Genomic DNA, 25,797 nt, shown 5'->3' on the forward strand with positions numbered 1-25,797 from the left:
CTATAATTTTATAAGATAATAGTATAAAATAAACAATGAAATTTAAAGTTTTTTTTTTTTCTTTCTGTATGTTGTGCGTATATCGGTAAGGTAAGTAAGGCTGGATAATTAATAATTTAACGTATAGCTATAAACAAATTTTCAATTTCATCATACTTTTTATTTTTATAATATACCATGAATAGTCATTTTTATTATCTTTGGTTTATTCGGACGTTTAACATTTCCCGCATTAGTTAGTAAGGCTGCTTGACATTCGTAAAACTTCAGACAGTGTTTTCAGCGAACAAAACCAACATTTTGTTTATTCTTGGTTTATAAATTTATACCAAGTTTATTTGTAGGGCCGTGAAACTTCTTTGGCTCTGTTGGTATGCCGATACTGTCACACCAAAGAGTTTATAGAGTTAGGACATAGAGCGGCTAGGGCAAATATTTTTATAAAAATTATAATAAAATATAAAAATAAAATTAAGGATTACCGCTTTATGTTAGCAGATCTCTTTTCCACGCGTTTGTTATTTTATAGGAATTTGAAACTTGCATTAAAATTAATTATTTCTTTCTTATGTTTTTATAGGATTTTTTTAAACATCCATTTTATATAGACAAAAGTATATTATTATGTACTAAATAAAAAATTGTTTTAATGATATAAGTACATAAAACATAAATACGACGCGGACGCATAAATTTAAAAATGTTTTATCTGTGTGCACCACTCATCACGTTGTTTAAATATATTTCTATAAAGTGGTGTATAAATTTTTTAATATTTACTAAACGGAGATTCAATTAATATTAATTGGCCAAAACTTTGAATGGCAACCTGCCCAATCACCCCATTATTATGTATGTATAAAAATTTGACTTTGATAAACTACTCTATGAACGTTTGCTACGCTGTAGCTTGTAGCTCTTTTATCTAGATCAGGTTGGACGTAGTATCCCGTAGCAGGAATTAGGCGATAAAAAATATTGTAGTTGATAGAGCTTTAGTCCAGTTTTAACAGGTAGATCTTAGGCTGAGTTTGGTAAAACACAATCGGTCGGTCCTGCGCTGCCCTCATCCAACCTATCGATCGATCTTGACCACATCATCGATCCATCTTGTGGACTATCCTACCAACACTACGTGGTCCGCACTCGAGGACTTCGGCCATCTGTCCATGAGCTATGTACCCTGCCCACAGCCACTTCAGTTTCGCAATCATCTCATCATATAAAACAAAACGAACAAAAACGAAATCAAAGATTATGCTATATTACCTTACACTCAGCTAAGTTTTACATATTAATTAAAGTCTAAGCAAAGTCCTAAGTACCTACGCTCTATAGATCTCAGCTATAGGACGTGTACGGACTGCAGTACAGTTCAGTGGAACAGAGTGAATATTCAAATCTAAATATTTTTATTTAAATAGCATTTGAAATCACTTAGAGGGCGTCCATAAATTACGTGAGGTGTTTTTTGAAATACCTGTATAGTGAGGTGTCGTGAGATTTTATTCAACCCCCTCCCCCATCCCACAATCTCACGTGAGATTTTTCAAAATGGGGGTTTCTTAAGTAAACGCGTAGGATTGTTATTGTAAAAGGAAAAAGAAAATTTGCTTCGTGCTTTTATTTACGACTAGTTAAGACTAGTAATCAATATTGCTGAGAGTTATAAGTGTAATAAAAATTTAACAATAGAATTCTTACTTAAATCGTAACTACTGTGATTAAAAAAAGAATATCTACTCTAATTCAGTCCATGGAGAATCATGCGTGCATGAGTCTCAAGAGATACTATTAGATCCAACATGTCCATATTATGATAAAATGGATCAAAATAGTATAATTTTTTTTTGTTTCAATTAGAAAAAAATTGCGTGATATTTGCCGAGACCCCCCTCTCTGCAACGTAAGATTAAATGAGATTTGACTCGACCCCCTCCCCCCCTTAAACATCTCACGTAATTTATGGACGCCCCCTTATTGATCGTCAAAAACTACCAGCCATTCGAAAATATATGCCTCAGTCCTGATAATTACGGGCGCGGGAGAGTAAGCTGACGTCTTGTTTTTTTTTTTAAATCATTTATTTAAGTATGTATTGTTCGTCTCGAACGCGTAGGCTTGTTGTATTGCCCTTCTCTCGACATGTCAAAAAAGCAGTTTTCACGAAACTGAAATTGATTTTTTTATCATATCAAGTCAAATAATGTGTGAGTTATATAAAATATATTTAAATAACAATTTTTCTGCTAAATATAGTAATAATTACAATAAAAATAATATTTTCTAGACGTCCGTGTGTAGATGAAAAGAGGTGTATGTGGCAACGAAATTGACGGAAAAACTTATCGAACCGGAATTTTTTAACCGACTTCAAAAAGGAGGAGGTTCTCAATTCGATCGATATTTTTACCGATTATGGTGAGATTTTTGACCCGATTTTCGTGATGCTTCTTTAGTTTGACGCGGAATATTTGCCATTTGGTCCAAAAAACATTTGACATAGTTTGGCCCAGTAGTTTTAATTTAATGAACATTTTTTTATGAATATTTATATTAATATTTTGTTTACGTCGATGATGTTATTATAGTTAGTGTAGGTACTGCTTTTTTAGGAGTTTTCATTTAGTTTGATTTTATATTATTTTAATTAACCCGTTTGCTCTCAGTGTCTCAAAAGAACGTGAAATATATCTATAGGTAGTGTTTAAAGCACGCGGAACCTTTTGTACGCCTTCCCATAGCTACTTTAAAAAATACTATTTAATACATCACAATACTAAAAAGGAAAAAATAAAAAAAACTACATTTAAGAAAACCGGCTTCTATAACTCAAAAGTATAAAATAACTTAATAGAGTTTTAATTTAATAAACTCTTATGAAAATCTGATACCTTTAATGGTAATATATATTCCCAGTTTCTACCTCAAGCACCCTTGTCTCCTCCACCAGTGTTGCCAAGTCACTTCTTTTGGAAAATGTTAAGGAGTGTAAACAAAATTTCAAATTCAGTGTTGTTAGCCCGGCGAAAATACTTAAAACTTTCAGATCCTTAGAAATGAAAAAAACTGCTGATATATGGGACATATCTGTAAAAATAATATGTTCTGTTATTGACGTCATAGCACCATATCTAGCACTAGTTTTTAATAGCTGTATTGAACATGGCGTGTTTCCTGACCTTCTGAAATATAGTAAAATTACACCAATATTTAAATCGGGACTCACTTCTGACCCGAATAACTATCGACCTGTTTCAGTGTTGCCGACCCTAAGTAAAATTTTTGAAAAAATTATTTTAAGCCAAATGCTTACTCACTTTAACACTTATAAGTTACTTCATATAAAACAATTTGTCTTTACTAGGGGACGCTCGACTACGGATGCAGGTGTTGAACTCATCAGGAATATTTTTGAGGCCTGGGAGGAATCACAGAATGCACTTGGTATCTTCTGTGATTTATCTAAGGCTTTTGATTGTGTTCAACATTCAACGCTGGACAGGATGGTATAAGAGGCTCTGCACTCGATCTTCTGATCTCATATTTAAATAATAGGATTCAGAGGGTCGAGGTGAATGGCAGGAGATCTCCTGGGACTCCTCTCGGTATGGGGGTACCACAAGGGTCTATTGTTGGACCCTTCCTCTTCCTAATTTATATAAATGATCTACCCAACCTTGTAGAAAAAAAACACAAGGTGGTATTGTTTGCGGATGACGGAGTAAACAATGCTCTATCTGACATCGTGTCCTGGTTTAGCGCCAATAACTTATTGTTAAATAGTCATAAAAACAAATATATTAAATTTACCGCGCCAAATGTAAAAAATGTAGATGGGAATATTTTATTAAATGGAGAGGTGGTAAAACCAGTGGAATCTGCTGTATTTCTTGGGATTACTCTTGATTACAAATTGAAATGGGGCCCCCATATTGAAGGATTGGCGAATATGCTTAGTTCTGCAGCATATACGGTTAAGAAAATTATACGGTTAACTGGCATAGATACGGCGCGACTAGTATACTTTAGTTATTTTCATAGTATTATGTCCTGTGGTATATTGTTATGGGGCAGTGCGGCCGATATTAATACCATCTTGTGCTACAGAAGAGGGCTATTCGCGTGCTTTATAACCTAGGTCCTAAAGAATCATTAAGAGAAAAATTTAAAGAAATAAACATTTTGACTGTTGCTTCTCAATACATTTTTTATAATGTTCTGTATGTTCATGAGCAAATTGAGGAATTTTCTAGAAACTGTGACATTGATAATGTTAACACGAGGAACAAACATAAACTTGTTATGCCTACTACTCGGTTGGGTCGAGTTAGTAAGTCTTTTGTTGGGCGACAAAACAAATGTGTTACGAAATTTAAAAGAATTGTTAAAAAACGTTTGTGTGGGAAAGGTTGCTATAGGATAAACGATTTTCTTAATGACACCACGGACTGGGAATAAAGCGAACACCTTCAGGCTCTTTAATTATAAATGTTTATTGTACGATATTACATTGTTATCCATATTTTATATTAAAAAAAAGCTTGCTGAGTTTCTTGCGCCCATTCTTCTCAGGTCTGAGGCAGTCTCTTTTGAATGGGTGGTAGTTTTTGACGTTCAATAAGTGATTTTAAATCCTATTTTGAATAAAAATATTTGAATTTGAATTTTGAATTTGAATAAAATACTATTATTTGTATGTGTTACCTATATTGATAGGTTGGAAGTCGGTGCCAAGCCAAATGTTATAGCAGGTACGCGTGACTTTGAGCGTTTAGCTACATCTAGAACTAAACAACCCAAGCGCGCAAGCACAAGCTTGTCATAAAAAAATACATATCATGGTAGGCAGAGTTTTTTTAAGATCGTTTTTTGTCCATGTTATTGTAGATCTTCGAAGCCGAGAGTTCGGAGGAGCTGGCTGCACATCAGGTCGACAAGACTGAGCTGCAGCCGCAAGAAGGATGGTACGAACAAGACCCCATGGAGATCGTGACCAACATCCGACTCTGTGCCGACAACGCTATTGATCAGCTTACTGAACTAGGTAATTTGTTGAAATAAAAAAAAAACGTGTGCATCTCGGGACGCTGACAGAAGTGAAAACTTCTAATTTAAGTTAGTTCAACTTAACTATTAAGTTAAACTAACTTAAATTAACTTAAATATTAATTTAAATTGTTTAACCTGAGAAAAGCGTTTTTCCTTAAATTTTATGTATATTATTTAGTATTATTTATTATATTATTTTATTAATAGGATAGTGTAAGGAAAGGTTATTTATTAATAAAATCTTGTATTGATTATAAAATACATTTTATTCTTAGTTATAATTCTTGAATATGTACATTATTAGTATCAATATTAAATCCTATAAGAGTAACAATTGTTTAGAGTGAGATAGGAGGAGCCTGTCTACCGCTGCCGTATGCGTGAGAGAAAGAGAAAGCCGGACAGACTGACGCCGTACTCCGTTACGTTACGAAGCGGCTTACCCTCTTATAAGAAGTTATCACTTCACAAGATCATTTAGTTCAAAAAATTACATTTAACTATGTAGCACTACTTTACAAAATTTGAGCAAATGAGAATTAACAAGAAACACGTCGCCACGTTCTTTAAGTCAGTGTTATTTTTTTTGTGTAAATTTTTTTGCATGCTGATTTGATGTAGCTGAATAGAAGATACTACTTTAAATTAAAGATCTAGAACTAATAAGTCTTATATATTTTATACGTCTAGATAGAGCCTCTAGCTGTTAGACAACGCATGACAACAGGCCAGGTTTATTACTTTAGAGCCCATGACAGCTAGGTACGTGTACATTTGTACGTCAGTCGTTATGTATTAGTGTGTGTTTTTTTAACGTGTTGACAGTCTATCTAAACGTATAAATTAGCGATGCTTACTGTATTCGACGCTATAATAATAGTTTATTTCAATATTTACTGCATCAGTATATATATATATATATATAATTCTTCTGTACGTGTGTTGACAGTGAACTACCTCCTAAATGGCTGGACCGATTTTGATGATTTTTTTAGAGCGTTCCAGTGAATTTGAGATTGGTTTAGATTCTCAATACACTCTACTTATAATTCTCCTTAGGTTGTATGGACTGACCTCATAGGTCAGATCCTACACTTTTATGAAAATTTGTAATTTTAGATGTGGATTTTTGACATGACAAAACTATTCTTTAACTGTAACTTTAATTTAATTCAATTTTAATTTTTTCTTTGTATATTTATTTTAATAAGTAATTTAATTAGTGTAATTGGGCTATGTTCTATCTAATTAAATAAAATTAAATAATTAGTTGTAATTATTCGATATTATTTATCTAGGTTAAACACTAAAATATAGAAAGAAAAGCTTAAGCGTCGGTGTCGGAATTGATATTACGGCGTGGCTGACTCTTTACGACTTGTCAATCAAAATCGATGACAGTCACCCGTGTGTGTGCTCGTTTGTACTCATCTTCCATAATAAGGTAGGACAATTTGCGAATTTGTTTCTAATTAGTAATAACAATTTCAGGTTATTCCAAAGAAGATATAGTGACTCTAGGTATAACTAACCAGAGGGAAACCACAGTAGCGTGGGATAAATTCACTGGAGAGGCGTTACATCCTGCTATAGGTAAGGTTCATCATTATTTTATGTCAAGAGTGTATTATTTACAGACATAGGCCGAAGTGTGCAAATTATTTGTATTCAAAGTGTGTTCAAAGTAAATAAGAACTATAGTGTATATAATAGGACTGCGCCATTTTCCAATCCCGCGTGATGCGGGATTAAGGGCGCGGGATCCGCGGGAATTTTCAGGACTGAAAAAAAGCGCCCACAAGTGTGGAAGCAGAAAGGGCATTTTCAGCTGTAGGCTATAATGTGTCTCAAATACGCAGTAATTTAGCAAACGACAGTTTGAACATGTTGTGTTTCCTTTGGAAACCACTAAAATTAAAAGCTGACAAACTTAATACTTAAGTAATAATTTATCAGTTTAAAAAGTATTTTTATTCGGTTATTTTTTTAATTTTCTTTGTGTATTTTTTTGAAGATGATTTCGTTTTGTTTTGATTTGTTTTTATTCAGAATGTGTTATTGTTTTTTTTTTATTTGTGGAAAAAAAACGGTATAATTTGGTTGATCTCATTTTAATAGTAATATGTACGTAAATAAACGTGGAGTTGATTAATTCATTGTTTTATTTGCCTTAAATGTGCATACTTTAAATATGCGGGATCCCGCAAATACCGAGATCCCGCGAGATTGAATATTCGTAGTCCCGCAAATACCGAGATTAAATTCAGGCCGCGGGATTGGGAGCCCTAGTATATAATATAGTATCGTGCGCGACCGTCCCACGGGATGACAGACGGTAGCGGGGACGGGGTGATAACACGTGAGCGGGTAGCGGGGGGTGCTGCGGGGAGGGGCCGCACGTGACACTGCCGCGGCCGTCACTTATTACTCCCCCGTCCCCGCCACGCACCGCCTGTCACATCGTGGGACGGTCGCGCACGGAGTTGTTCTTCATTCAAATTTAATAAGGACTTTGAAGCGTCGTTTCTTTTTATTATTTATTTATGTCTGTTTTTTATTATTTATTTATTTATTGAGGAATATGTTGAAATATTTTTACTTATAAAACTATTGCTTGATATATTTCAGCAATTAAATCCTCCAAATATTATTACAATTACGAGTAATTTTGTAGCTGAGGCGTTTTACTCGCAAATAGAAAATATATACTTTTATATTTTTCCCAGTAAATCATTTTACCAGTGGGAGGCTCCTTTGCACAGGAATGCCAGCTAAATTATGCCGTGAAGAGGTAATATGTAAGCATTAGTGTTTTGGTCTGAAGAGCGCCGTAGCTAGTGAAATTACTGGGCAAATGAGACTTCACATGTTATGTCTCAAGGTGACGAGCGCAATTGTAGTGCCACTCAAAATTTTCCGGTTTTTCAATAATCCTGAGCGGCACTGCATTGTAATGATCAGGGCGTATCAATAACCATTACGCTGAAAGTCCTGTTCGTCTCGTCCTTTATTGTCATAAAAAACCTTTTATTTCAGCATGGAATGACATTCGAACTGATAGTACAGTAGATGCAATACTGGCCAAAGTGCCGGATAGAAATAAAAATTATCTGAAGAGCATGAGCGGTCTTCCGATAAGCCCGTACTTCAGCGCGCTCAAGATGAGATGGATGAAAGACAACATCAAGGCTGTGAGACGGGCGAGCCGGGATAAGCGGCTTATGTTCGGCACTGTCGATTCGTGGATTGTTTGGGTAAGTCTTTCACAAAATTTTAGGGAATCCCTTACAACACCAGATGAATCACAGGAGGGCACGTTAAAAAGGTGGGCAATGTTCGTGGATTGTTTGGTTAAGCTTTCCCAAAATTTTAGGGAATGCCATCGGAGAAAAAATATGGAAGAGAAGGACAAAGGAGTGTACGGGTCATCTGATGTTAAGTGATCACCGCCGCCCACATTCTCTTGCAACACCAGAGAAATCACATTCACACAGTTTGTGCACGTGGACCACCAGCTTCCTCACTGGGAGCAGCATACAGGTCGTTATCGACGAACGTGTGAACGCCGTAGTGCCTTAAGGCTGTATGCTATCACCTACACTGTTTCTTGTGCACATCAATGAGATGGTGGATGCTTCCAACATACATTGCTATGCAAACAACAGCACATCAGTGCTGGAAGAATTTTAAGTCTTCTATCGAGTCACAGAGAACACGTTGCCGGCCTTGGTGAACGCGCTTGAAGGAACCGATGTCGTTTCGTACTGGAAATACCGCACAATGAAGCTCATTACATCTTTTAGTTGTACGTGGATGAAAATTCCTTTAAAACCGAATTATAGAGCAATGCCAGACATCAAACATTGGAACACTCCCCGTTGATAATTGTGGTAGAAGACACACAATGAAGCGACGTCTCTATACGATCTAGCTAACCGTTCAGAGAACACTGGATCCATTAAAAATATCAGAGAAAGGTAATGTCAATGCTAAGACGAGCAAGTTCGGTCGTTGTCGACGTCTTATATTCGACACGTGGTTTGTGTATGAATACACAGCCGCAAGTTTGAATTATTGTCAAGGTTCATGTGACGTGTCAGGGCTACAGGATTCAAAGAGCACTAGTATTATTGGAAATAACTTATAACACATACCAATAATTCGTTACAAACATTAACCGATCAAATAATACACTTATTCACTAATACATTTATATTTCTAAGGATTTTCTCGAATGATATCGTACAATGTAGTAAACGATCAACAATAAACAAGAAGTGAAAACAGGTCGATATAAAATAACAAGTGATGTCATTTTCTACCTTAGTGTTTCAGATATAAGGTACAGATCCCATCACTTTGGTAGGTACCTATTGAGTTTTATGTTGATATATTATACTAGTGAAAAATTTCGTGTGATAAGCGCTTATTGAGCTAATTCGTGAATACAAAAGTCTCATTCACACATTAAATCATAATGTTGGATAAAATTTATCGTTTTTGATTTATGACTTTACTCTTAATTCATAATATCGCTTTCAAAGCAAAATCGTTGACTGTTAAATATTTATCATAAAATGAGAACTTAATATAAATGATGCTTCTAGCAAGGACACTACACTGGCTTAACTGTAACAATATGCAAGCAAACCTACAGAAAACTAAAGTTATGATCATTCGTTTGCGAGAGCCAAAAATCACACCTCAACAAATTAACGTCACATACAATGACTGTGTTGTAAAAAGTGTCGAAACAACAAAATTTTTAGGACTTAACATTGACAGTTAATTAAATTGGAAGGCATATGCAATAGAACTTAATAAGAAGATAAGTAAATTCTCGTACGCACATCATCAGCTTTCAAAAGTCGCTAATAGACAAACTGTTCTGACAGCATATCATGGATTTGTTGTATCCAACTTACGATACGGCATAATTTTCTGGGGAAACTCATGCGAAAAAGATATAATTTTTAAAGCCCAAAAGAGCTGCATTAGGTCAATGTGTAGTCTTAAAATAACGGATAATTGTAAACCATTCTTTAATCAACTTAAAATTCTTACTTTGACCTCACTATATATCTATGAAATAGCATTATTTGTAAAAACTAACCCTGATACATTTGTCAGAACATCTGAAATCCATAATATAAATTTGAGAAGCAAGAATAGATTACGTTTACATGGCAGTAACACAGCTTCTATGTACAATAGTGTTCTTGAAATGGCGCCGAGAATATTTAACAAGATACCTACACATATCACAGAACTTAAGTTGACGTGTTTTAAAAAGAAACTATTTAATCTCCTACTGATAAAATCGTACTATTCCATAAAAGACTTCTTTTCAGATACAACACTCAATTAACGTGTTTTTAAATATCATTTTACTTAATTTAATTACTTTTTACCAATTTCAATTATTGATATGTATATCAATTAACTGTCATTGTGTATAAATATATTTGTTTGACTTGTTATTAATTACTATTTGTACGCCACAGCATGCGGGCAAGGAATGGAGAACTTTTATTGTGATTTGTAACATCTATGTGTACCCATGACTACAAATAAATGATCTTATCTTATTTTATCTTAAAAATGTTTTTATTTTAGAACCTAACTGGGGGCCCTCACGGAGGTCTTCATATAACGGACGTGACGAACGCATCGCGAACTTTGCTAATGAATTTAGAGACTCTTAATTGGGATCCAATGTTGTGTCGGTAAGAAATGTATTCATTACAGTGATTCATTAAATACACAGTTCCATAGAAAAGTTCCTCTTCAATATGTAAGATGAAAAAAATTGTCAGTTGTAGAGACTGCTGATAGAAGTGAAAACTAAGAACTTTTATTATTAAAATTTGAAATTTCATAATGTTTAAAAACTTATTTTCAATAATATATAAATCAAGCAAAAACACTATTTCAACAATTTACAATATATACACTTATAACAATATTAGTGCTGAGTGCATACAATAATAACGCTCAGAATGATAGTTCAATTCATAGTTCCTGTCAATATAGAAGCAACATTATAATTAATGTGTGCGTGAGCGTCACGTACTTATACTCACCAACACGCACACAGACAGCCAAATAATGTTGCAAGTGAATAGACATTTCCCTAAATCACTAAATTGTAAGAAATACTAGATTATATTATGTATCTTATAAAGAAAGAAGAAATAATAATTAATGAATTAAGAATTTAATAAAAACATCACGTATTTAATTATTGTCGCAAAAATTTTTGAAGCGTAAGTAAAGAAGTTCTTTAAAATTGTTGTTTTTTGAAACTCGATGAAACGAAAAAGCGGGACGATAGAGGCTCCGTTCCCAGCTATATCCGAGGTTTTCTAGAGCGTAGGGAACAATTTTGGGATAATTTTAAAAATCCAAGATGGCCGCCGTGCAAAATTAATATGATTTCAACAATATGGATGTCGTATATATATATATATATATATATATATATATATATATATATATATATATATATTGTTGATATATATATACTATAACATAAATGACTAACTTAATGATAGGAATGAAGCGACCGCCCTCAGGCTATATATACTCGCTGACCCAGCAAACGTTGTATTTTTAAGTTTTATTTTTAAATTTTAAGTTGTATGTATTTCTTAATGTTGACTCATAATCAAACAAATTTAAAAAAGATGTCAAAAAAATGAAAAAAAAAATCGTGTGGACCACCCTTAACATTTAGGGGGATGAAAAATAGATGTTGTCCGATTCTCAGACCTACCCAATATGCAATCAAAATTTCATGAGAATCGCTCAAGCCGTTTCGGAGGAGTTCGGTCCCGCACACCGTTACACGAGAATTTTATATATTAGATGTATAGGTATATTTTGTATAGTTAGGAGCGTTACGTGTGGCACGTGTGGGTGACACGCAATCCTTGTGCCACCGCGGGCACCGAGTGTTTGACATCAACGTACTTCAATTATATTTATATTTGCAGGTTGTTCGGTATACATCGAGAGTCGTTGCCACAGATCCGGAGTAGTTCGGAAGTGTATGGAATTGTCAAGGACGGCTCCATTCTAAACGGGATCACGATATCGGGGGTGAATATTTTTTGTTTTTTTCTACGTGTACTCAGTTTTACAAAATATGTTGGATGTGGCAGTTGAATAAACGTTTATATTGTTACCGTTACTTGAGTAAACAGTTTGTTATTTTTAAAGTGATCCCTCACTTCTGCGATTAATTAAGTTAAATTTCAAACTAACATTTATGAACGATGCGGGACTCAAACGGTTGACTCAGTTGATAAGAGCGCTCGGACGGAAGCCGAGAAGTCGCGGGTTACATTAAAATTTTATAATTTGAGTAGAAGATCACGTACCGGGTATGCTTAGTAACTGTGTTTTTACATAAGAAAGTTTTTGTAAAAGAGAATAGATTTCTCCCATGAAGAATGTTACGTGAAGCCATTGAAATTAAAAAGACCCAATAGAGAAGACTGTCTAAAATTATCTAATACCTGGGATCCGATAAAATAAAAACACACATCTACACATACAAAAAACGAAGAGGACACTGTCAATAGGTAAATGTTTGCCAAAAACCATCAGTTTACAACAAATACCACCTCCGAGGCCACAAATGGCGCTAAGCTTCAAAATGACAACTATGACAATTACTATCTTAAATCATTTAAACCGCAGTCCCACTTAAAACGTGGTCTGCAAAGATCACGAAAAGTCGGGTTAAAAAAAAATGTAACTTTTGCGCAAAACTCTAATGTAAAAACACAGTTACAATAGGCTATTTGACAGTATGGATAATAATTATCTATTTATTACCATCCGCGTAGATAATGGACTTTAAAAGTGAGTCGCATTATTAAAACATTAAAAATATTGAGTATTTCTGGCAAAAACCACAAAATAAACTTATTTTTTTGAGTTGAAACGACATAATCGTAAACGGTTGTAATTGGCTAATTTTATTATGACGTCACACGTTTGTACGCAAACATCCTCTTTCATTGCAGCTTGCCGTTTGTGTTCGTTGTATTAAACATTACTGGCGATTTTGAGACTTATCCTAATACATACTTACTGTTTGATACAGTGCTATCTTTTTGTTATAATGGAGAGTAAATTTATGATAGCAAACAAATATTTCAAATATTCATCTTTATTGGAGTATTTTTGCACAATGGTACAGCACACCATCTGTAAATCATATCTCAAAGTAAATTAAATCTACGAACTATTAAATAACTAAATTAAACAACAAAATACGCTATTACAAATAAATGCTGGTACAAGCGAGTGACGTCACGAGATTGACATGGCGCCATGTTGCTGGAGCAAGCGTTTTGACAACATAATTATTACGTGTTATGTTGAAACGATTTTTATTTTATTAAAAACTTAAAGTAAACAACAATATTTATTTTAAGAGGTATTTTATTCTTAATAACCATTTAATAATATGAGATGGTTTTCAGAAATTATTCAAAAAGCTATAACATAACAGTCGCGTTAATCAAATAAAGTACAATAGTAATGAACCAAATGTTTTAAGTTTTATCAAGTGTTAATTCCGCTAATATATATTAGCGGAATGAACACTTGATATGTGATATATTTAAACATATCATAACATATGATATGTTTAAACAATTCGACTAAACAATTTTTTAATTATAAAAAACGCCAATGTTTGACGAGTCAACATGTCCTGAGGATACCTCGTGTAGAGGCGAAACACGTGTCGAATTGTTTAAGGACATATATTAGCGGAATTAACACTGAGGAAAACTTAAAACATTTGGATAATTATGGATTTCGGCAATGTAACGCCTACATCAATACAATAGTAATGAATTTAAAATTCAGATTTTAGGTAATCAGCAGGCGGCGCTGGTCGGTCAGAACTGCCTCCAAGCCGGGCAGGCCAAGAACACGTACCGCAGCGGGTGCTTCCTGTTGTACAACACGGGCACGAGACGGGTTCAGTCCACTCACGGTCTGCTTACCACCGTGGCCTACCGCCTGGGACCCGCGCCGCCGGTGTACGCGCTAGAAGGTAACACTGGGGTGACAAGACAACAAGTTATACTTCTTTGTCCTACCGAAGCAAATATCATTAAAATTATTTATTTTTCGTGCTATTCCACGTTTTTCGAAAGAACAATTTGGAAATATCTTGCAAAGATGGCTTTGACAATTAATTATTTAATAATAAACCCTTTGCCTGCCCTAATAATGGACAAAGAGACCAAAGAAAATAACGAATGGCACCTCAGAAAATTTTTTGGAGCCAACTTCAACCTGTTACTTATATGTTACAGTGATGCGCACGCATCTTAATATTTCACTCTCATCATCTTTTCATAACGCAGCTTGCAGTTAATTTCAAGAATTAATCAATTAATTTATAAGTTTGCTAGAGTTAAGGTCTCCCTCATAGCTCTTGCTATTCAATATTACGAAGGTAAATGGCCAAGAGGCTCTTGTGACGGAAAGTGAAAAAGTAACCAGTCGTGGACATCCAGAATACCAGAGAGGCTGAGACAAGTGTATTGTAAGTGTGGCATTTGAGATGATAATATGATGATGCAGATGATTACTCATTATTATTACTGACTGTGACATCTGTGAAAACATTGAAGTTGACAGTTAACCTTTACTTTGACCAATGCACGCACACTAACACAAAGTGACATACAAATCGCAAGTGTAAGACAAAGCTTGTCACACACACTAAAGTAATGACCTGGCCTGTTTTAATCGGCTCTATCTAGACGTATAACTTATCTAAGATTATTAGCAATTATTAATTAGGCCGGCAACGCTCCTATGATTCCTCTGATGTTGCAAGAGAATGTGGGCGGCGGTGATCACTTAACACCAGGTGACCCGTACGCTCGTTTGTCCTCCTATTCCATAAAAATTTTGACTTACAAGATAAAACTACAATAATAATAAACTACGTTTTAAGAAAGTATTATAAACATTTTAACAACTATTATAATATTAGATAAACAAATAAATATGTAAGTTGAAAGTAAATCACTTGTGTAAATTTAGTAATTTATTTTTATATTGAGCAAACGGCAAGTATAAATGAATATCCTGAATTTCGATATATATTGAGTTATATAACTTACAGAGCCTAGATATAGCTGCATTTTGTCCAGGATTAGTTCTGGTACTGGATGTAGAGTAGCGAGGTTTGCTTTGATTGAAATTAATAATTGTTAAAATTTTAAGAATATTTTTTATGAAATTTGCAATGCCGCTCATGATTCCTAATAACATAAAATGGACTCATTTTTATTGATAAACTTTAAACAACTAGACTCGCTATCGCCTTGTAAAAGGTCGTCAAAAAATGTCCGAGCGGCGTTGACATTAACTTATTTATACAGGTAACATTGAAACATTCATTCAAATAACAACCTTATTTCGTGGCAGTAATGATCAAACTCTATGAACGAAAACTTTGCCTAATATACACGTAGGCAGAGTTTCGCTTCGGACAATTTTTGAGCGTGATTCTGTGTCTAGCTGTATATAGTAAGTTAATGTAATCGTTATATAATGTTAATATTATGTTGGTACTGTCGTGGAAATCTATGGTTCATTAAATTGCTACTCATTAACATTCGTTAAACTAAAGTGATTATTACCTCTTAATTGAGATATCTTATGGCGCCATGTCATTGAGAGCGCTTGATAACACATACATATCAACTAATCAATCTTCTTATATATATATAAAAGAAAATGCATGTTTGTATGTTCTATAATAAGTCTTAAAGTATTCGACCGATCTCAATGAAATCTTTTGTAATAGATTCGTTGAAGCTCAAGGAAGGTTTACATATATAATTTATATGGCAAAACAACGTTTGCCAGGTCAGCTAGTATAATAATATTGCTCACATATGAGACAAATTAGGGCACAGCTTGACGGACAGGTGGCCGATGGGGCAGTAAGGTCCTCGAATAGCGACCACGTAGTTTTGGTAGGCCCCCCATAAGATGAACCGACCATCCGGTCATGATCACCGGAATATGTTGGATGAGGGCAGCGCAGGACCGATCGTCGTGGAGATCTTTGGGGGAGGCCTTTGTCCAGCAGTGGACGTCTTCCGGCTGAAATGATGATAATGATGACACAAATTAGCCATATGATGGGGCATTGTCATCAATAAGTCTTTATAAACTTAAATATTCAGGATCGATAGCGGTGGCTGGTGGCGCGATGAAGTTCCTCCGCGACAACCTGAAGCTGATCAAGGACGTGGCAAAAGACACCGAACACATCGCGGGTCAGGTGTTCTCCACCGGCGATGTGTACTTCGTGCCGGCTCTCAGTGGACTATACGCGCCCTACTGGAGAAAGGATGCCAGAGGGTAAGTTATTTATGACAATGAGCGACGAGACGAGCAGGATGTTCATGGTAATTGATACGCCCTACCCATTACAATGCAGTGCCGCTCAGGATTCTGGAAAAATCCAAAACTCTGAGCAGCACAACAATTGCGCTCGTCATCTTGAGACATAAGATGTTAAGTGTCATTTGCCCAGTAATTTAATTAGCTATGGCGCCCTTCAGACCGAAACACGATAAAAACAATAAAAGAAAATATCGCCGTTGTAGTACGCATAATCTAGCCGGCATCCTGTGCAAAGAATCCTCCCACTGGTGAATGCTGTTATTCACCTCTAACGACACCCTTGGGCCTAGGACTTCCCTATTATTTTCATGCCCCGGGGAAGCACAGGGCAGTAATGTCTTAACTTCGATTTTCAACTCTTTGTGAGTATTTTCCACCTTAGCAATTCTTTTCAGGAGAAGTTCCTGCAAGAGTGTATCAGAAATCTTGAATGAAACGAAAATAAATACTGTGCTACCATTAAAAGATATAAAAAGAAATAAGAGGCATTTATTTTCTTAAAATTGAATACTTTAGAATTCATTCATTCATTCAATCATCATTTTGATGTTATTTCAAACACTACCGCCACTTCGGAAACAAATGGCGCTCAAAGAGAGAAGAAACGGCGAAAGAAACTCTCCCAGCATTTTTTTTGCGCTCTTTTTTAATAAAATAAAATACCGTTATTGTCAATAAATTCTGTGCATTCAAGTATCTTAAGCGGTAATCAAACGCTCATACGCGTTTGATTTCACAATTTTCCTTAAATGGTTCTATAAATCCAAACAGCTCAGTTCTTTCGAGATGTTCAGCACCTTCCAGGTATGTGAACATTACTTTTCGAAGCGATTTCGAAATTTCGAGGTCAAACTTGTATTTGCTTATTGACTGATATGATCACATACCAGCTGTTACCCGCGACCTCGTACGCATTTACCAGTGTAACCATACCAGTTTTACGTTCCAATACTGCCACATGCATATATAAAAAACAATCGTATATCTCTCATCGTTGAAGCACCGTTTGTAACAAACTTTTTCGTTCACCGATTTTTCTCTGACTTACTTTACAAATCCGACTACCTCGAGTAGGTAAGTCTTAATTTTTCGGGTTAATATAGACTTTATGTCACACATCGATTCAGTAGATCTGGATTTTACCAATACAACCTTTGCCTCTTTACAGTATCAGTATAGGTATGTTTTATATTTTGCCTTTTATTGTTTTCCAGAATAATCTGCGGGCTGACAGCGTTCACAACAAAGAACCACATTATAAGAGCCGCCTTGGAGGCCGTCTGCTTTCAGACGCGGTAAGAATCAGCTGACGTATACAGTTCGATCTGAAGTTAACACAAATTAAATTTGTACCAAAATTAATGGACGATGTGCGCCTCGAACCCGGGCCGCGACTCTCGGGTTCCGTCCGAGCACTCTTGCCAACTGAGCCAACCGTCCGAATTTATTTGTGTTGTAAATCGCAGAGGTATCACTTTAAAAATAACAAATTGTTTTGATCTGAAGTTGCCAACCGGCGCATTCACACATTCGCCCTCGGCCCTCTGAGACCCTATTTTTAATTCTGCGCTATTCGCAGAAACATCGGAGTGATATATATTTATGATATCCTTTACTTGGTATGTCTTGTTTAACTCTCAGGTTGTGGCGCCATCTACAGGATCCACTTTACAATTGATAACCAGCACAACCCCAAAAAATTAACGATCCATGTGTCACTCGAACGCTTGGCTCAGTCGGTAAGAGCGCTCGGACCGAACCCGAGAGGTTCGAGTCCCGCATCTTTCATAAATTTTGGTTACAAATTTAATTTGTATATACGTGATGATTAATAAAATTATAATTATTAGTAGAGAAAAAGTGCAGACTTAAACCGAATAACATTGCTCTATGTACTACATATTAATAAGTAAGCAACGTTGTTGAGCGCTATCATTGAATGCACAGTAGTCAAACATTGGGTCACAAATTCGGAAGGTGCGGGGACATAAAATCAGCCTTCAGACAACGAAGTCTGATATGTAATAGAGTTTCCTTTTGGTTACTCTTTGAATCGGTTGTAATGTATGAAGGTGTTATTGATAATGTTAAGTATGTATATAAGTGAATTTTGTTAGAAACTGTTATAACCATAATGTTAACATCAGGAACAAACATAAACTTATTATGCCTACTACTCGGTAAGTCGAGTTAGTAAGTCTTTTGTGGGGCGTTGTATCTGCACAACAACTTATTGACAACAAGATCCCAGAACATGTTCGCAACATATTTATAAAGAAATTTAAAAGAATCACTATAACCTATATGACATTCTTAATGATAACACAGATTGGGAATGGAGCAACCGCTTTCTTGCGCCCGTTCTTCTCAGGTCTACTACGCATACATTTTCTGAATGGGTGGTAGTTTTTGACTTCCACTAAGTGATTTCATATCCTATCTTGAATAATATAGAATAATATTTGAATTTGAATTTAAATTCTCAACCCTAAATATTCGTTTTGGTCTTTTTTGTCTTAATAGGTTGTTTTATATTTCAGAGATATACTTGAAGCTATGAACAAGGACTGCGGGATGCCTCTCACCAAACTGAACGTGGATGGGAAAATGACCTCGAATGACCTTCTCATGCAGCTGCAAGCCGATCTCATTGGAATTCCAGTTTGTGAGTGTATTATTTTCGTTTTTTGAAGTAAAACTTCTTAACGCACGCTTGAGTTGGAGAGTAGCTGGTGAATACGTGACGAGAGCCTGACAAAAGTGTCATCGGGTGAGAGGAACGGAAGGTGTGACGTGCAGTATTTTGGTGTGGGGTCATGGTGCTGACATTGATGTAGTGTTTGCTCTGCAAAAGAGCAATGCTAGCAATGCTATTTATCACCAAGGTGATAAATAGCATGAACAGCTCTCATAGACAGTCTCTCAAAGAAAAATTTACAGAAATAAATATTATGACTCATATAAATATTATGTTCATTGTCAGTATGACATTAGTTACAATATTGTATATTTTATTAAAAAGAGCGCAAAAAAAAAATGCTGGGAGAGTTTCTTGCGTCGTTTTTTCTCTCTCAGAGCGCCATTTGTTTCCGAAGCGGTCATAGTGTTTGAAGTGTCATCAAAAATAATTCTATGCCTTTTAGATATATCTCTCTGTATGCATTAAAGCATCCCTAAAACTTTACTGAATAGTGAAGTTATGTTTCGTATTTTAATGAATGATATAAATACAACATCATATCATTACTTGTAAAATATATAAAATAATAATAAATATAATTATAAATTTTTTTCAAAATAGGATTCTTTCTCGAATAATCTTTAATTATAAAAGCTGCCTGATTATTAATTTGTAATGGAAAACTTTGGCCAAATGTTATGAGTTTTCTTGACGAAATTCCGCTAAGAATTCATTTAAGTAATTCGAAGAGTTTCCTCAACACGAGGCGTCCTCAGGAATGTTGTGTCGCCGGTTTCTCGTAACATTTGGATACTTATAAATTCAAAATTTATTATCTAGAAATATTAATTGGCAGTGCGCGCCCACACGTGGGACATGTCGGCGTTGGGCGTGGCCATAATGGCGGGCCACTCAGTGGGCGTGTGGAGTTGTGACAAATGGAAGCAGCATTCCACCGCCAACGATACTTTTCTACCGACCACTACAGATGATGGTAAGTTTATTGTGTACTCTTACTCCGATTATGATCCTTTAGCCCCAGAAGGCGTCTTCCGCAATAATATTCAATCTTTTTCAAATATTTTTGTTCTTAATGAGACATAAAATCAAAAAACTAACACATATTTGAAAATGAAAATTTAGTTTCAGTCAAATTTATAATTTTAATAACATTAGGGCGGTCGCTCCATTCCCAATCTGTGGTTTCATAAAGAAAGGCATCTATGTTACTGTACCTTTACCACAAAAACGTATTTAAACAATTCATTTCATTTCGTAATACATTCGTTTTGAACATTATCTGGGACCATATTGTAAAAGCATATACGACGCCCCACAAGAGACTTCTTCTTAACTCAACCTAACCGAGTATTTGGAATAACAAGATTATTGCGTGTAATTATAACTTTGTATGAACTAATAATTTTGTATAAACAAAACAAATTTGTTTGTAAGATGCTGCATCCAATATATGCTTACTCCGGGTGCATTTTACTACTTTTATAGTATTTTTATTATTTCAGACCGCGACGCACGATATACCAAGTGGAAGATGGCCGTGCAACGCTCCCTCGGCTGGGCCACGACAAAGAAATCAATCGTCATGACAGGTCAGAAAAGAAAATCTAGCACAATACAGAGCTTTGACATTTCAGAGCCCAATAGCCGTAAGAACTCGATAGACTGCGACATAGACAACTCAGACTTAGACGAAGCATTGCTCAACTCGGCTAGAAAGTTCTCGATCTTTGTTCCGTTAAAATCCCCGCAAGATGAACACACGATTTTAGATGACGCGGAGTATTTTATGAGCAAAAAGGAGTGCGATTATGGAGTGTGCCAATGTTGCCAGAATAAAAATAAGTGCGAATATAAAATGTGTCAGTGTTGCAAAAATAAGAAGCGCCTGCAAACCGACTGGACTACCATTGAGGAGATAATTGAAAACGATCCCGAAATTATTTTCGATTCCGACGACAATCCTATTATCGTTGAGCCAGCGCACGGTATTTGCGTCGAGTCGGGGTTGCTCGGTCTAAAAAAGCGGATGACATTGAACAGCTTGCCCGCCATGTTTAAAAACCTGTGCGGCAAATCTTCGCATACGTCAATTTGACAGTTCCTCAAAGTATTAATACGCCTCGTTATGTTGTTAGTTAAATTATTATTAGTCAATGTCTTAGTACTTACACATGTGATGAGACTGGAATTTATTAGTTTTAATAAAAGTATTATTTTTGGTTGTTTTTATTTTAGTTTGATTTTTTATTTAACATGTTCGATAACTAATTCCATGGAAATGCATGTATACTACAAAGTTAAAGCTAAATCTATCAGATTAATCCGTCTTAAGAGGAGGTCTATGTTTGTGAAGAGACTGTGGCATGCATTGTCTTATAGCAAAGATAATCAAAAATATTGCTCCCTAATTATGTTTAATCTTCAATAAATGTTGCCAAATTATCTAAAGTACAGTAAAGTTATACCAGTTTTTTTAAGTCAGGGCGTCAGACTCTCAATAAACTCAATGCTGGCTACTTTTGCTATCAGACAAATTAAAAATCTTACTGATACTACCATTAAGAAACGCAACAGATATATTTTTAACACTAATATTTACAAGTATGTGAAGCTAACAGTTTAAACTTCTAACGTGCAGCCCTACGACCGACAGTCTTTTTTTTGCTTGCTTTAACTACTTTACCATCAAGTGACCTAAAAACTGGCGGTGTTATTACAAATAATTTAAATATGGCTTAGACACGTGTTTTGTTAGAAATGACCTAACTATAACGACTTCAGTGACTTAAAAATGACGACGTCTAAAATAGAATTTATCTTTTTCTATTACAAAACTGTGTTTAGCTTGTGTTTAACTAAAACGTCGTTAAGCACAACATAAACTGAAGTGTAAAGGAAAGAAACGGAATGCAATTTTTGTCAGTTGTAATCTGTAATCATAATTATAATCTAAATAATCTTCCATAAGAATATGATCTATCCGTTAGACACACCTCAAACAAGCTTCGACTCGTGTTTAAATATAAGCAATGTCTAAAGTTTGTTGAACGCTAAACAACAGAAAGACACACATTTGTAATAAAACTTTTTTTAAAACAAGTGTTCAACACATGTTTAAATTTCTAGTGAGTGTTTATTTAAGACTTAAAAAAAAGAATTTGACACGGTCAAGTGTGAGCAGAACTTGAAGGATATCGTAACAATATACAAGATAATATAACACGGTGTTTTAATATTTTAATATTTTTTTAAGTTACAAATTACAGTAAGTCCGAATTGAACTGTTTTATCAATATACAATGTAATACCTAATGGTAAGTGATACGCCCTACCCATTATAACGCAGTTCCGCTTAGGATTATTGTAAAAAAAATCTGACTGGCACGCAAGAAACTCAGCGGTCTTTTTATGTTTTTATAAAAATATCATTACAGCATAATATCATACAATAGTAGTATATTATGATACAAATGTGTTAGACTATGTTCTTAATTATACACGAGGCTGTGGGTTGCAGTGATCGTAAATAAGTCGAGTGTCTAGTAAGCAAGTTGCTCACGAGTTACATACGCACTACTTCAACACATTTGCTAGGAAAAAACAAACACGTATTGCATAAAACGTTACAGACTACTTGAAAATAATTTTAGTGATATGACGACCTATACAGGTCGGCTATACAGCCGAGTGGTTACCGATCCTACCCTCAAAGCTAGAGGTCCCGGATTCGAATCCCGGTAGATGCAAGCATTTATATGATGAATAGTGATGTATGTTTCCGAGTCATGGATGTTTATATTTATTTATGTAGGTTTAAGTAAGTATTTTGTATAAAATATATCATTGTCTTGTAACCCATAACACAGGCTATATGCTTAATTTGGGGCAAGATAATTTGTGTAAAAGTGTGTCAATATTAGTGATAAAGTGCTTAAATTTTATAACAAAAGAATTGTGAATTATAAATAATTTCATTTCATTTTCATAATAATAATTTTAATTCTGCACTTTTTTTCGTCTTAATTCGGGACACCTTTATTTATCCCTTAAATATAAATGGATTTTCAGCGACATAAAACCTCTCTGTTGTGACAAAAAAAACTATATTATCCGGTTAAATTGAAAATGCTCTGTTGACTGTCTTATATTTTGCAGTTAGGTGCTAATGTTACTTGTAGGAATAATTATATTATGCACGATTGTGTTATTTTATTATGCATGCGTGTGTTATAGTTAGTTTAATGGTCCTAAGAACAATGTTATAACTTATAAGGCTCACTTTACAAACAAATGTGTTGAAAAATATATTAATTAATAGCCTGATCGCGCCATTTCCAATCTGTGTTGTCATTTATATTACAGTAACCTTTACCACACAAACGTCATTTTACAATCCTCTTTAATTTTTGTAATCATTTGTTTATGACATAGTTACTATGTCGTAGTGTCAGTGCCCTGACGCTAGATGTCACCCCTTCTGTGTTGAAACATTTCGAAGCACAGTGAGTCAGATGTGTCAGTAGTATAGTGATAGTAGACAACACTTGTGATGGATTGTGTGGTCTTTGTTGAATATCATAACTCAACATGTTCTTATTAACTTGTCACTTTGTCAAAATGTTTGTAATTACTACTACTAAACAGTTTGTTATTTGTTTTAAGTCATATCCCTCATTTCTGATTAAGGTTACAAATTTAATGTGTACCTTTTATGGACGATGCGGAACTCGAACCCGCAACTCTGGGGTTACGTACCAGCGCTCTAACAATTGAGCCAACCTTCCGCATGACGCATGATCCGTTGTACGATTTTCATTCAACTCTCAGGTTGTGGCACCATCTACAGGATCTACTTTACAATTGATAACCTGTTCAACCCCAAGTGGCGCGGGTTCGAATACCTCATCGGCAATAATTATGGTATAAAATAAATTAGTATTACTACCACTGGTTAATACTACATACAACATACATATCATTTACAATGTTGATAAAAACTGCTAAGATAACTTCATCCTTCTAGAAATACATCCATCGTAATAAGAATCTTTGTTTCTAGAGATATTATTATAGTATATTTGTCTGCACTTTTGTGTTTAAGAGCGGCCAATCCGTCATATTTTGATACAAACTCGTACGTGGTTATGGAGTGTTAAAGAATCTTTAAAAAAAAATTACTGATAGGTATCTTGTACATTATATTTAGGTTTCTATCGAAGCAAAAATACAAAATTTGAAGAAAATGTATTCAGTATAACGCTCAAAATATCTGTTTTTTTATACAAATTGTACCAAAACGTTGGTCGTTCATAATGTAACTCATAAATTGTAAAAGTAAAGAAATTATTGCGGCAGAAACCTCGCGTATTTAATGACGATTCTATAATATATATAAAAACATTTATTTCACAAATTTGTAAAGGTTACTCAAAAACACGTATTTCCTTTAGAAGGAGTTCTATGGAATTTCTTCACACAATTTTTCGTTCAATGTTAGCTTCGCTTTCTCTTGCTTGTCGTCAACAGGCGGTATGTGTTGAATGAAAAAACATGCTCTTCCACCATGTTCGTGTTGATGATAGACAGGACCGGGAAAAGGGCCCTTTTTGAACGCATTCGTATATTCGCATAGTAGTTAACTCATAATTGTCACACAATAATGGTCAACTGTTCACTATATTGTAAGTCAGTTGTGTTTTTGTTAACCATTACTAGATACTACTGTGTTGTTCTAGGTGTTGGTGTAGCCTTTGCCTGAATTTAAAAAAAGACTAATAATCGATTGTTTTCTTTTTTCAGAGGAACGCTACAGGCTTCTGGCTTCGATTCCACCTACTTTGTACTTATTTGGTAGTTTTGCTATGCTAGTCATATCATCTTTGCTCAAAAATAGTTGATAATTTTATTTTTAACATATAATATATCATACATTGACATTTTAACTGTAAATTTACATTGACATTTTAATTGTATATAGAATCAGTTTTGTAGAATTTTTTTAATTGTTTTTGCTCAAACCTTGTTGTATTTAAATCTTTTTTTCTGCATAATGTTTTGATAATAGGATTATTTTTAAGTCTGGTTTCAGATCTTTTTTTTTTGGCATAATAATATAACCTGTTGTATCAAATAAACTATGGCGATCTGTCTACCTTAGCAACGTGGCAGGTACATGATTTTAATTTAGCATTTTAACTATAGTCAACTTTATGTCATGTCGCCAGTGACGAACAATAAACAACTAGACTCCCAATCACACCTATTAAAATGTCATCAAAAATGTCCGAGCAGCATTGTAAATACGTATATACTAACTTATACAGATAACATTAAATAATTTATTAAAAAAATACCTTAATTCGCAGCAGTTATGTTCAAAGACTATTGTATACGCTCATTAGAAGAAGTATCATTACGCCACGTGCGAGACAGACGCGAACACGAGGCAACAACATTTTGTTTTAGCAATTGAAATGTAATTAATTAGTAAAATGATTAAAAAAGTAATCAATCAAATTATGTTAATTTTAAATGTCACTTACCTGAATAACAACACTCCATTATTTTAAGTTTGGATATGCTGTTAT

General features: G+C 34.7%; 1 protein-coding gene across 5 annotated transcripts in view; it reads left to right on the forward strand.

Moving 5' to 3' along the window:
- Positions 1 to 25,452, forward strand: part of LOC126976079 (glycerol kinase-like) — a 59,154-nt gene extending 33,702 nt beyond the window's left edge. For 4 of the 5 annotated variants that reach the window (XM_050824259.1, XM_050824260.1, XM_050824257.1 and 1 more), the window contains exons 3-13: positions 4,891 to 5,047; positions 6,544 to 6,645; positions 8,089 to 8,306; positions 10,669 to 10,778; positions 12,048 to 12,153; positions 13,939 to 14,128; positions 16,287 to 16,464; positions 17,724 to 17,804; positions 19,050 to 19,174; positions 20,046 to 20,183; positions 20,713 to 21,437. In XM_050824259.1, the coding sequence (XP_050680216.1) occupies positions 4,891 to 5,047; positions 6,544 to 6,645; positions 8,089 to 8,306; positions 10,669 to 10,778; positions 12,048 to 12,153; positions 13,939 to 14,128; positions 16,287 to 16,464; positions 17,724 to 17,804; positions 19,050 to 19,174; positions 20,046 to 20,183; positions 20,713 to 21,305 (1,998 nt within the window). In that variant the 3' untranslated portion in view covers positions 21,306 to 21,437. Of the gene's footprint in view, positions 1 to 4,890; positions 5,048 to 6,543; positions 6,646 to 8,088; positions 8,307 to 10,668; positions 10,779 to 12,047; positions 12,154 to 13,938; positions 14,129 to 16,286; positions 16,465 to 17,723; positions 17,805 to 19,049; positions 19,175 to 20,045; positions 20,184 to 20,712; positions 21,438 to 25,009 lie in introns of those variants that run through there. The other variant, XM_050824261.1, reaches the window with a different exon arrangement.
- The last annotated feature ends 345 nt before the right edge of the window (positions 25,453 to 25,797 follow it).

The sequence above is a fragment of the Leptidea sinapis genome, chromosome 39, assembly GCF_905404315.1.
Source record: "Leptidea sinapis chromosome 39, ilLepSina1.1, whole genome shotgun sequence".
Classification (NCBI taxonomy): domain Eukaryota; kingdom Metazoa; phylum Arthropoda; class Insecta; order Lepidoptera; family Pieridae; genus Leptidea; species Leptidea sinapis.